Genomic DNA, 13042 nt, shown 5'->3' with positions numbered 1-13042 from the left:
AAAAATGCTTAGTCCTGAAAGGGTTAAACAGTATCTAAGACTTTAAGATGCAGCATTTTAAGTTGAAAAAAATCTGAAAATCTTTAGGATTTAAAGCTCAGCATAAGTTATGCTATAGTAATATTTTATGTTTTTATATCCATAACATCAGATCCAGTATCAGACAGGGATCTTCAAAAGGTACTTCAGAAGCTGGAACCGCAGATTTCATTTTTGGAAGAATTAACCAAGATGGGAGGAGCCATGCGAACAGTACTTACAAAGATCTTAACAAACCAGCAAAGCTACAAAGACTTGACCATGGGTAACTTTTATTAGTTGCTTTTCATTAGGTTTCCTTTTCCACATACCCAGTGTTCTGTAAGTGGATATGAGTCTGCTCAAAGGGCAATGTATAAGATCTGTAGGATGGCAATTTTGTCTACAAGTGATGACCAAAAATGAAATGCAGTGCTCCTTTATTTGTTTAAGAATCTGACTAACACATACATAAAAAAAAATACAAAAATGTTCTATTCTCATTTTATTTGTTCATCTGTGTCCCACTTTAAGGTCATTTTTGCTGCTTTGCATACATTTTTTATGTGAGTGACTTTATGATGATATTTTTAGACCCTGCCCTTTGAAAACTTGAGTTCTACTACTGTCTCCATTGTTCTTCAGAGATTGTGTCATTGCTGAAATGACTAGAATATACAGTATTGAAGTGAAAAACTGTAAAGGGATTGAGACTGCTGTTATAACTTGCATTGTCTATTTAGTACAAAAAATTGTAGTGACAAGATCACAACAGTAAACTTCATTACAATTTACTGATCTAGCACCTAACAACTGGCAACGTTTTTCTGACCTACATAGAATCTGTATTTTTGCTGATGTTATGCTTTGAATAGAAAAAAAAAAGCTTCTTAAGAAGTTTATGATAACATTTCTGACTACTAATGTTTTAAAAATGCATTTTCTCTAAAGGACAAGAAGAAAATGTGCATGCAAAGAAAAATTATGACAAGTACCTTTCAGCCCTTAAAAGCTCTGGATTGGTGTCATCGGATGAAAAGAATGTGTCGGGTGTAATTGAGCTAGCTGCAGGTGCTGGTGCCCTAAGTATTTTAGGTGAGGTTTTAATTATTTCTTTCTTTCTTTCTTTCTTTCTCTTAACTTTTATAGTTAGTGATGTTTTTTAAGCTTTTAGTTAAGCACCAACTTCTCATGTTTGGGACAGCCTTATTGCTTTACTTAATGCAAGTATTTTACATGTAGCAAAACATATAAAGGTCTCATAGTAAAGTAAGTGCAAAGTGACCACTTTAATGTTATATCTTTCAATATGAAAAGATTAACAAAATCTTTAAAGCCATGCTAAATTGATGTTAGCCAAGCTACTGCCCCAGATTTTCTGTTTGATTTTCTGTTTGTGTAGTATCAGGGTGGAAAGCATAATTTTAGAAGAGAACATTCCAACTGAAGGCTGAAAATAACAACTTCGAGACACCATGCAGAATGGTTAAATAACTTTCTAAACTTGTTGTTTTAGGTGCAGCAGCCGGAGACCCTGTTGAGTCTTCTGTAGAGGTCAGTTTGAATCAGACAGTTTAAGTAATCTGCGCTAAATTGTGAAAAAAAAAACAATAAAATGAGAGTGGATACTTTAATTATTTAAAAAAACAAACAAACAAAAAAAAAAACATTTGCATGTGATATGAATAACACACTCCATGAACATCAGTTGATTACTGTAGTTATTTTGACTAGTGTCTTTTTCAAAGAGTTACAGAACATTGGTCTTTTTTGTTTTATTTATTTATACAGGAACCTAGATGTCATTTACAAGGGGTCCTGTCAACAAACATGTACAATAAAACAACACAATATCATGTGTGGTACTGTCTTAATCATTTTAGATGTCATAAGCAAAGGATATTCACCCAGAACGTGTACGGATCCTTCATTGGAATCAAAACATTTATATGAAGCCCTAAACAATTTACAGAGATCATTTTTATAACATTTAAAAGAGAGACTATCAAATGTACTCCTTATATCATGGTTAAAAGAGTTAAAACGTTTTTGGAAGCCGATAGGCAAAGGACATTTTACCCAAACATGTGCCAACCCTTGAAACGACCAGGTTGGCAGAATCACAGAAACGCAGATTATAGTTGGTATCATACCTATTAACCAAAGCAGTTAAATAACAAGGCACCAATCCCTTAAATTTAAACTCAAAGCAGTACCAGTGATAAAGCCTTTGGTCTGTAATGAAAGCCAGCCTTATTGTACATACATGTCTAATTTGTGCTTCAGTGTGCAATTTGCACTCGTGAAAGGAAAATAAAAGTGGAAATGTTACGAACTGTTAAATAAATTATAATAATTTAAGGACTTTTTTTCTTACTGGTTGTAATCTCTTTAAATTTCAGGATGACCAAGATGGAAGCCAGGGAGTTGGACAAAGAAAGAGGGTGAAACTAAGCAGCAGTACCAAAGGTACCAAATCCCCCAAATCAGGGAATACCTTTCTTGCATTTACTGTGGTAGGGAGCTGTTTAAAAAAAACACAATTGTAGTGTTCCACCAATTTTTTTTTCTTTGCAGATCCATCCATCATGGATGTCCTGAAACACAAATGCTTTTTAGAAGAGTTGTTGTTTTGGACAATAAAATATGAGTTCCCACAAAAGATGGTTACTTTTCTACTGAACATGTTGCCAGATCAAGACTACAAGGTACTGTAACAGCTTTTGGGTGACATGATGGAAGACTTGATGATTCATTTTTGCCTTACTTTTTACCTTTTGAAGTACTTGTTTCTTACAACTGCCCTAGAGTTTTTATTTATTTTTTAATACTGCTGTATATATTGTGATAGGGGCAGCAGTGTGGAGTAGTGGTTAGGGCTCTGGACTCTTGACTGAAGGGTCGTGGGTTCAATCCCAGGTGGGGGACGCTGCTGTTGTACCCTTGAGCAGGGTACTTTACCTAGATTGCTCTAGTAAAAACCCAACTGTGTAAATGGGTAATTGTATGTAAAAATAATGTGATATCTTGTAACAATTGTAAGTCACCCTGGATAAGGGCGTCTGCTAAGAAATAAATAATAATAATAGTGTTTGATGTTATTGATTCAATCTGGTGTTTTGTACTGTAGTTCTTTGTTTGATAGCTTTTTGTTTTCTTTTTGCAGATTTCTTTTACTAGGACTTTCGTTCAACATTATGCATTCATTATGAAAACATTAATGAAAAGCCATGAATCAGATACCATGTCCAACAGAATTGTGCACATTAGTGTGCAGTTGTTTAGCAATGAAGAATTAGCGCGTCATGTAACAGAGGAATGTCAGCTACTGGACATAATGGTGACAGTTCTTCTTTATATGATGGAAAGTTGCCTTGTAAAGAGTGAACTTCAAGGTAAGTCAGTCTATGTACAGTGAAGGCCAGGGCATACCAACTCAATTTGTGTTTTTTCTGTTTTGCATGTACTGTAGTTCTGAGTAATAGGCATCAAAATAGGAACAATTACAGGTTGACAAAGAGGTGTGGTCAGCTAAACAAGAATTATTTGTTTTACTTGTACGATTGTTCAATGTTTGTTTCCTTTAAGAAAGTGAAATGCACATTTTTTTCAGATGAAGAAAATAACCGCCATGTGGTGGTTAACTGTGGAGAAGCTCTGCTGAAGAACAACACCTACTGGCCTTTAGTTAGTGATTTTATTAATATTCTCTCACACCAAAGTGTAGCAAAGAAGTTCTTGGAGGATCAGTCGTTGCTAATGTTGTGGATGAGTTTTGTTTCCTTCTTTCAAGGTGAGCAAAGTCTACTCAAGATGGGCATAATAAATAAAAATAAAAATAAAATAATGTGGGAATTTTTACTAGTATTTAAAAAAAACAAAAAAACAAAACAAAAACAACCTGACAATTCTGCTGGTACAGTACTGTTTGAGTGTTTAAAAGAAAACAATCATTTTTTTAACATAAAATGAACAATGAAACGGGAAGATTTTTGTCTGCCACCATCACCATGACTGGTATAAATACTGGTTTAAAAAAATATATATCTTCGCAAGGTTCGCCTAGAGAGGTGTTGTGCATGATGAATTGTTTCTTTTTTTTATAGGAATGAATTTAAACAAGCGAGAAGTAAATGAACATGTGGAGTTTGAATCACAAACTTATTATGCAGCATTTGCAGCAGAGTTGGAAGCATGTGCTCAACCAATGTGGGGACTCTTAACACATTGCAAAGTGAAGGTAAGGACATTGGGTTGGACTTTCCACTTTCCTGCATTGCTCCTTTATTTATGTTAATATTACAAATTTAAGGGGCATGTAATATGAAAATAAATGTTATTGAAGAGTAAAAGGATAATACAAACAGGTGTAGTTAAGAAAGTTGTGTCTTATTTACTACATGGTTGAAAATAGGTCTTCCTGCATTTCAGGTAGACTAAATTCTTCACCATAAATGTTGAAAAAAAATTGTTATCTCTGCTTATTAGTAACTATAACTATTCTTTGTGTTATTTCCTTAACTGCCTAACCTAATTATCTTTGCCTTAGGAAACACAGGAATATACAAAAACTGTGGTTCGGTACTGTCTGGAAACATTACAGATCTGGTTTGATTCTGTCAACTTTGTGGATGAGGTATTTTCTCTTTGGTTAACACATTGGTGTAAATAGGCAATGGGTTTAAAATACAGTAGGCATGCACTCTTAAAGATTGCATCTTTTTTGTTTGAGTTGATTTTATGTATTTTCAATGTAGTCATATACTTTTTTTTTGTTCCATTAAACTAATTTGTTTTATTTTTTCCAGCCGGCCCCCCACCAAGTGTCATTTCACTTGCCCCTTCATCGCTATTACGCTATGTTTCTGAGCAAGGTAAGTGGACTCCCATGTGTAACGCCTTGATTTCACAAAAAACTGTCTGACATGTCAAGAAAAAAAAATCTAAAAAACGGTAGTTTGTCAAAAATCTGTATCTTGTGAACTGTTGCTTATATTTCAAATGAAGTTCAGGCATCTAAACAAAGTACATGCCAACTTGAGATTTGCAGGTTTCTTATGAACTTTATTAACTAACATTTTTAGATTTGTTTGCAACAATGCCAGTCACTCATTTGACATGGAATTGGCTCATAGTTTTCTTTTTCCTGGTTAGTAACTTAAGAATTCTTGTAACATTTATTTATAGTGTTTTGTAAAATGACTTGTACATTTTACTGACTGCACATGATGAGATGCAGTTTTATAATTTTTGTGTATGAAGCAGTAGTTGGCTAAATGTGATGTATAAGAATTTTCCTTTTTTTTTTTTTTTACTTTTCTAATAGGCTGTGAAGTGCCAGGGACTGGACTTAGACAGCCTTTTGCCAGATCAAGAAATGCTTATGAAGATAATGATTCATCCACTTCAGATTCAGGTATTGAGATGTTTGGTTTTATTTTGATACCAAGCACGTTCTTGTCCGACTCAGGTAGGGGAGGAAATCCTTCTTCAAAGTGCATGTGGCAGTGGCGTAGCTAGGGGGTTGGTTTTGGGGGTTTGACATTTAGGTTAAACATCACTGCTCTTTATAGGGAGATGTTGAGTTCATTGCAAGTTTGGAGTGTAGTTAATTTTTACTTAGAGAAACATTTTTATAAATTATTACCCATCTGCAAAAATCCCCCCCGCCCCCCCCGAAATGTATTATTCAACGACGTGGGAGAGAAAAAAAAATAGCCACCTGCGGTAACCCCTGCAAAAATGACTCAATTTTTCACCAGATTCAGCCTTCGACTGCTTTTTTATGCATAACGCAACTTCATATTGATGCACATATATGTGTTGACAAACTGTGTGTGTGTGTGTGTGTGTGTGTGTGTGTGTGTTTTTTTAACTAGATTTTGTAAATGTTGAGTCTCCAAGTACAATATAATAAATGTGTTTGTTCAGTTTGTGTTTGTGATATTTTAAAGACATTTACTGGTTAGCACTTCATATTGTTATTTAAACAATTCTTTATTTGAACTCTTTTTTTCCGTCTTTTTTGTTTTAAATTACAAGTTAACTGCATTTATTTGTGGGGTACACTTGCCCCCCTTTCCGCCTTCCACTTATTATTGTTTCTGACGAAGGGTTAACACGTTCTGTGAACTACAGGAAATGTTTCACTATTATACATTCCACTAAGACTTATTTTATTCATGGAGGTATTAAAGTTATGCTGATCATGACACATAGGATCTGTTTTAAATTCTACCAAGGACTGCATTTCCTTTGTCATCACAGTGCTTTGGTACTCCAGTTAAAAACCCAGCCTTTTCATGGGAGCATCACTTACATTGGGGGTATCTTAGACAAGTGGAATGTTTTTGCCATTTAAGGGTGGTGTTTGATCAACTGATAGAGGTGGATTCAGAACAAAAGTTTTGAGCCCCTAGCAGACCAGCAAGTAGCTGTGTTTTGGTCAACTTTGGAGTGTGAACACTACATTTAAAAATGTGTGCCATTTTCATCATTATTGGCTGATGGTCAAAAAACTTGTATTGCTTGTTCCCCATTTTGAAGTATCCTCCTTTTTTTTTTTTTTCAGGCAAGCCTTTCAGAAATCCATAGTAATATGTGGGTCCGTAATGGCTTACAAATTAAAGGTCAGGCCATGACTTATGTACAGTCCCATTTTTGTAACTCTATGATTGACCCAGACATCTATCTCCTCCAGGTAACGGCGAGTAGTTAATTGATGATAAATATATTTGTCACAAAATAGCAAAAATCCTTTGGTTTTACAACTGTATTATTTATTCTAGATTTGTGCATCACGGTTAGATCCAGATTACTTCATTTCTTCAGTCTTTGAAAGGTAAAAACAGTATTTTATTGGTTTAGTTTCATTAGAATTTTAGTTTTTGTTTCCACTTTTTTAGCTTTTTTTATTTTTTATTAATCTCATTGTGTGGTGCAAACCAAATAACCTTTTATATTTTCAATATAGATTTAAAGTTGTGGACTTGTTGACAATGGCATCACAGCATCAAAATGCAGTGCTTGATCCAGAACATGAAAGACCAATGTTGGAGGGAGCCCTAACATTTCTTGTACTATTGTTGAGCCTTCGCATTCACTTGGGTAAGGACAATAAATCTAACTGATACACAAGTAGACGGTCAGGTGGTCCTAAAGAAAAATTCTTGAATGTTGAAATATAAAAGCAATGTGTGTTTATTTTTTTTAAATTGGCTGATCAAACCTTTCCAATCGATCATAAAGCACAAGAACATTAATTGATTAATATCATCTGCAAAGACCTTTTAGAAACCATATTGTGAAGGCTGGCTTGCGTAGCAACTTCAGTCTCATATTGATAGCGTCTTATTTATCTGGGAAGACATATTAACTTGTGGCCTTGGGTCAACATTTTTTATCACCATTAGTCGATTTATTCTTAATGAGTGTTGACCTAAATTGTTAAGAGACTTGTGTGCAGGGTAAGATGTCTTCATAAAATTGGTATGCATATCTGAAGTGGTATTTCAATCTGATCACAACAAAAGCTCTTTCATGACATCATCTTTGTTGAGGGATAGCACTCCAACTGTAAAGTAAGTGTTCCATGTGAATACATGCGTGATTCTTTAGACCTTTGTTCATATGTGTTTATGTACTTTATGCATGTTACACTAATAGTCAGGATTTGGTCAATGACAAAAATAACTATTATGCGATTTGAGCACTGACAAATTGTCAAAGAACGAAATGAAAGGTTATTTCGGTGTTTGAGCAAATTTAATTTGCTCAAATTGCAAAATGGAAAATATCAAACAAGTAAAAAACGAAGCACAAAAGAAGAGACAGCTTCTTTGTTCTTTGAGTAAAGCGATGTACTCAAATTGCGAAATCCACAGTTCTCTAATAGATTTTAAAGATATTGCTCAGTCTGCGATTAGCAATTAATTGCGGGGTGTTAAAAATGGGCAGCAAGTGAAATACAAATGTTTTAATAGAGTATGTTTTTTATTGAATGAACATAAATGCAGTAAATTATATTTATAAGGTACACGTCATTGATTCATTATTTATGTATTTGTTATTTATGCAGGAAGTTTACCCATTGAAACCGTGGCCTAATTTGCAAGGGGATCGTGTTAGGCAATTTAGAAGGATAGTGACACCAAACATTAAACTTAAAGCGAGGTTTGAAGTAACGTTTGTAATGTTCTTATCTTGTTTAGAAAATACAGTTTCATTTTATAAGACTACTGCATACACAGTATTTAAACTGCAAAATCAAATGTCAGTCCACGTTTGTGTAATCACAGTTTTTTAAGCGAAAGAAAGTATGTTTATTAAACGTTTATAATATTCTCATAAATCGAACTACCACTTTTTAGAAAACAGGTTTTGCAGACCCTATCAGCACTAGTCAGTGGCGCGCCTGTGGAATAAAGATGTGGTCTGTTTTTTGACAACCAAAAAAGCCTTAAATGTTTTTATTTTTTAACATACATATCACTGGATTGATTTGCTGCTGTGGCATTTAGAATTGCACTGAACTCCCTTACACACAGAAGCACTTAATTGCTTGACAAAAATGAAGCCTTGCATAGCCCCAGAAGCTGCTGCTGCTGCTGCTGCTGTACGAAGAGAAAGTTTGTTATCTTTGAGTACTTTGTCCAAATTAGGAATGAACTATTGGACAATTGAAATTCATTCCGACTGTTTCCTCCAGCAGACTGAAGACCGAATAAGCTGTCTCTTTTGCGTTTCGTTCTTTGTTGTTTGATGTTTTCAATTTCGCAATTTCATCTAAATAATTTGCTCAAAGACTGAAATAACCTTTCATTTCGTTGTTTTGATAATTTGTCAATGCTCAAATCGCGAAATGGATATTTTTGACGGTCATTGACCGAATCCTTACTATGAATGTAACACATACACAATACATTTTTGCTCCCTAGTGGTTCCCAGTAGTACCACAAATGCTTTTTATGGAACAGAACTGGTACTGAACAGTGAATTGGTAATGCAATGTTAATGCAAATATTTGAATGTATTTGTTTTCTTCATATCTCAGTTCACACTACCTGTTACTGTATAGTCCAATAAAGACATTATATTTATACTGACTATTGCTTTCTGTTTTGGTATTGTAGGAATGGCTGATGATGATATTCTCAGGGCAGAGATGGTATCCCAGCTGTGCATGAATGATCGGACACACAGCGCCTTATTGGATCTCATATCCTTTTCATCTTTTTCTTCAGATTTTAAAAGTTGTATTCTATATTTTAGATGGGTTTTTTTTAAAATAAATATAACAATGCATTAAACATTGGTGTTTACTTTCACTGACTTCATGAAGACTGTTTACAGTAAGTGCCTCAAATAATATATTGTTTAATTACCAAACAAAAATATTTTTAAATGACATGGGGGGGGGGGGGGGGGGTCATTTCAAACCCAGCATTGCCATTTGGTGCCCAACTCCGGATAATCAGACACATCTCGACCTGAACATCCCCTCCCTCCACTGTATCCTCCTAACATTGTCCAGTAAAGGTCTCTTGTATATCTGCAATGAAGGTAAAATCCTTAACAGTGTTTTCACATTCCTGAAAATCCAAATCCAAAAAGTGGTATTGTTCCTGGCAGTTCTAGCTTTGAAGCCATGCTTTCAGCTGTTGCTGATTTTAAGGCTCCTGTTTTTGAACCTGGAGGTGCTATGCAACAAGGAATGTACACACCTAAAGGTAGGGTATGAAAGACAATTAATTCAATTGGGGGGGGGGGGGGGGAATCCGATGGTACTAATTCAATAAAATGTTTTTCACACACATTATACAGAGGAACTGTAACGCCTCAAGCAGTCTGCAGATGCAGCCAAACGTCTGTATTATTTCTTGGCTTGCCATTTAGCTTTGAAGAATAATTGACTATGTATACATTTGCACAGGACCTTGGTCTCTCTGCCAGGAGTTGATAGAATTTCTGCTTATTGTACATGTTTTAAAGCTGCACCTGCCTCTATTCAGAACCTGTACATGTCATCAAATATAACAAGGAAACATCTTAAGGGCCCTATAGCTAATGCCCTCATATGCTCAAAATTGGAAACACTTCTGGGTGTTTACATTTATTTTTCTACAAATGCACATTTATTTGTGTGTCTTTTAAATAGAAACAAATGTGAGACCTAGTTAGTTAATGACAGTGCTTTTGGGGTAACATTTACATGTTCAAATAATCTTTTCAAAATGCACAATTTCCTAAAAAAAAACAAAGAAACAAACTGGAATATAAGGGGTTTGTTTCTCATTGGAAATAAAGGCACTGTTCTTTACAATACATTATACAGTATAACACTACATTAAATAAAGTGTCAGTTCACCATTCCCTCAACACCGTTGTTTTTTTACCAGCCAAAAGGGGGCAGGCTATGTTTAGATTTCAGTGTTTTCAGATTTAGTATTATAAAAACATACATTAGCTGAGAAATAATATTACCATGATTTAAGAGCTATGCTTAAGATTTTTTCAATTTATTTTAGCTGAAGTCTGGGAAAAAGAATTTGACCCGATCATGGTAATTCTCCGAACAGTTTACCGCAGAGACGTACAGACGGCAATGGACAGATATGCAGCATTGTAAGTGTTCAAAAACACACTAGCAACCAGGTCTGAGGCATGTGAATGCAAATGGATCAGTATTATATGATATTTACATATTGACTCCAGTTATAATAAATATATTCTTAGCAGCAGTGTGGAGTAGTGGTTAGGGCTCTGGACTCTTGACTGGAGGGTTATGGGTTCAATCCCAGGTGGGGGACACTGCTGCTGTACCCTTGAGCAAGGTACTTTACCTAGATTGCTCCAGTAAAAAACCCAACTGTATAAATGGGTAATTGTATGTAAAAATAATGTGTAAAAAATAATGTGATATCTTGTAACAATTGTAAGTCGCCCTGGATAATAATGAATTTATAAAAATAATGTATTTTGCCATTTTAAGCACAAGTGATTTTACACAGCATTTGATAAAATTGGCAGTAATATAAAACGACAGGCAGCAATGCCTACATGGTAGTATTCAATTAATACATATGATGGTTTCAGTAGGAGCAGAATCTCTATCTGCCCTTGGAAAGATTTACGTCAGAGATGAGATCGATATTGTTAGATGTCAACTGCAATCGATATTTCAACCCTAACCCTAATAGACTTTCACAAAGCTTCCATATTGAATAGAAATCTAAATCCATCTTGACAAATGTTTCGGTTAAGGTGAAAAAGATAGCGTAAGGCTAATTTCCTGAATATCAGAGTAACTTCAAGATTTTTCTGAGAAATACAGATTCTGTGAAGAGATTTGCTTTCCTGCCTCTAAGGGTGTACTGTTTTAATATTGTTCCTCATTTGATGTGAGTTGAATTTCACAGCATGGTCCCTATTCCTGAAGGAACACGACAACTCCTCTGTAAATTGGACTTGCAGTTTAGCTACTGAACATATTTATTCTGTCCTTCCTGATTTTAACAGAATAAGGCTTTTAGGCACATACAAAGAAATAGAACATGCAAGTATCTTCTTGAAATGCACTTAACCTTATTAGGAAAAACCCAGACTAGGAGTATAGCAGGTTGGAGGGCTGCTAGTCAAGAAATGTACCTGACATTTTTTTGTTCGTTTGTGACTGCTCACTTAAAGCACATTAAACACACTGTTGGCATGTGATATATGACCTGCCAGTCTGACTAAATATTACATAACCAGTTTTCAGGAACAATTTAATTGCAAATGGAGCAGTCTTATCCCTTGGGCCATAAATGGCTATTAACGTTGGGCAAAAAAAAAAAAAAAGAAAAGAAATCTGTGGGCTGTGCTCGCTGAACGTTTTCTAATATTGTACCGGTAATTGTTTATTAATGCGAAGCAAAAATATTAAGCTGGGATTTTGGAAGGTCATACTTTTACCTTATTACAAATATTTCAGCTTTATATTTATGGGAAAATGCATCAAGATTATAAACTGTATCTTGTTTTAAACTATTACCCATACAAATTATTTATTTAATTATTTATTTATTATATATATATACATATACACAGTATATATATATTCTACAGGAAAGATTCTATTGGTTTACGCATGAATTTGCTTTTTTCTTTAACAGTCTGAAAGAGTCTGGATTTTTTTCTGGAAACCCATGGCCACCGTATAAGGAGAGAACACCTTTACATCCATGTTATAAAGGTCTTGCTAGGCTGTTGCACTGTAAAACATTACACATTGTGCTATTCACCCTTCTGTATAAGGTAATTCCAAAACTTGAAATATTGAAAAAAGAATCTCTGTTTCTTTACAAAGCAATTAAATAATACTGTGGTGAAACGGAAGACCACAAATCTGACCCGTATTAACGTTAAAAAAAAAAAATATATATATAAAGAAAACAGATAGACTCACAGTTAACTGTGTATTTTACATTACTGGTATAGAAAAGTAAAGGTCTAGTATAGCCTTAATGTCCTGTAAATTAAAGATAACATAAAAAGCCAATGTTTTCTTTTTTTTTTTTTTTGGATACTTTGATATATTTGATATATATATGTATGTATCCCAGTACATTTTTATTTATTATCTTTTATTTTTAGATCTCAATGGATCATCAAAACATGTCCGAACATGTGCTTTGCATGGTTTTATACTTGATTGAACTAGGTCTTGATAATGTGCTACAAGAGGAACCTGAAGAAGAGGTATGATGTTCTTAAAATCTAATACTCAGAATAAAGTTGGTATCTCAATTAATGAAGGGCTGTTTTTCAGCGAAGTATAGTACTGTCAACGTGGCCTAACTAAATGACGTAGTCGTGAATATGTGTGTGCTGATCTGAACACAGTGTGTTAAATGTCATTTTTCACCTTTATAAATGCTCCTATGAAAATCATGAAGTGTGGCTTGGTATGCTGTGGTAGTTAGGAGATTGGTAAATATTGGTTTACTTGTGATAAAAAGAATGAACACAGAAATAAAAGTATTTT

The 13042-nt window shown here is 34.5% G+C and overlaps 1 protein-coding gene across 2 annotated transcripts in view; it reads left to right on the top strand.

Annotated features, from left to right (window-relative positions):
• Nucleotides 1–13042, top strand: part of LOC117426637 (E3 ubiquitin-protein ligase ubr3-like) — a 74017-nt gene that overhangs the window by 5145 nt on the left and 55830 nt on the right. For both annotated transcript variants that reach the window (XM_059033696.1, XM_059033695.1), the window contains exons 4-22: nucleotides 152–304; nucleotides 970–1113; nucleotides 1535–1572; nucleotides 2421–2487; nucleotides 2596–2726; nucleotides 3185–3413; nucleotides 3632–3811; nucleotides 4125–4258; nucleotides 4568–4654; nucleotides 4827–4892; nucleotides 5345–5434; nucleotides 6590–6718; nucleotides 6807–6859; nucleotides 6992–7125; nucleotides 9150–9237; nucleotides 9607–9746; nucleotides 10545–10641; nucleotides 12171–12312; nucleotides 12652–12756. In XM_059033696.1, the coding sequence (XP_058889679.1) occupies nucleotides 152–304; nucleotides 970–1113; nucleotides 1535–1572; nucleotides 2421–2487; nucleotides 2596–2726; nucleotides 3185–3413; nucleotides 3632–3811; nucleotides 4125–4258; nucleotides 4568–4654; nucleotides 4827–4892; nucleotides 5345–5434; nucleotides 6590–6718; nucleotides 6807–6859; nucleotides 6992–7125; nucleotides 9150–9237; nucleotides 9607–9746; nucleotides 10545–10641; nucleotides 12171–12312; nucleotides 12652–12756 (2207 nt within the window). The remainder of the gene's footprint in view (nucleotides 1–151; nucleotides 305–969; nucleotides 1114–1534; nucleotides 1573–2420; nucleotides 2488–2595; nucleotides 2727–3184; nucleotides 3414–3631; nucleotides 3812–4124; nucleotides 4259–4567; nucleotides 4655–4826; nucleotides 4893–5344; nucleotides 5435–6589; nucleotides 6719–6806; nucleotides 6860–6991; nucleotides 7126–9149; nucleotides 9238–9606; nucleotides 9747–10544; nucleotides 10642–12170; nucleotides 12313–12651; nucleotides 12757–13042) is intronic.

This window comes from Acipenser ruthenus, chromosome 11 (assembly GCF_902713425.1).
Source record: "Acipenser ruthenus chromosome 11, fAciRut3.2 maternal haplotype, whole genome shotgun sequence".
NCBI lineage: Eukaryota > Metazoa > Chordata > Actinopteri > Acipenseriformes > Acipenseridae > Acipenser > Acipenser ruthenus.
This window is presented reverse-complemented; position numbering and strand designations above follow the sequence as displayed.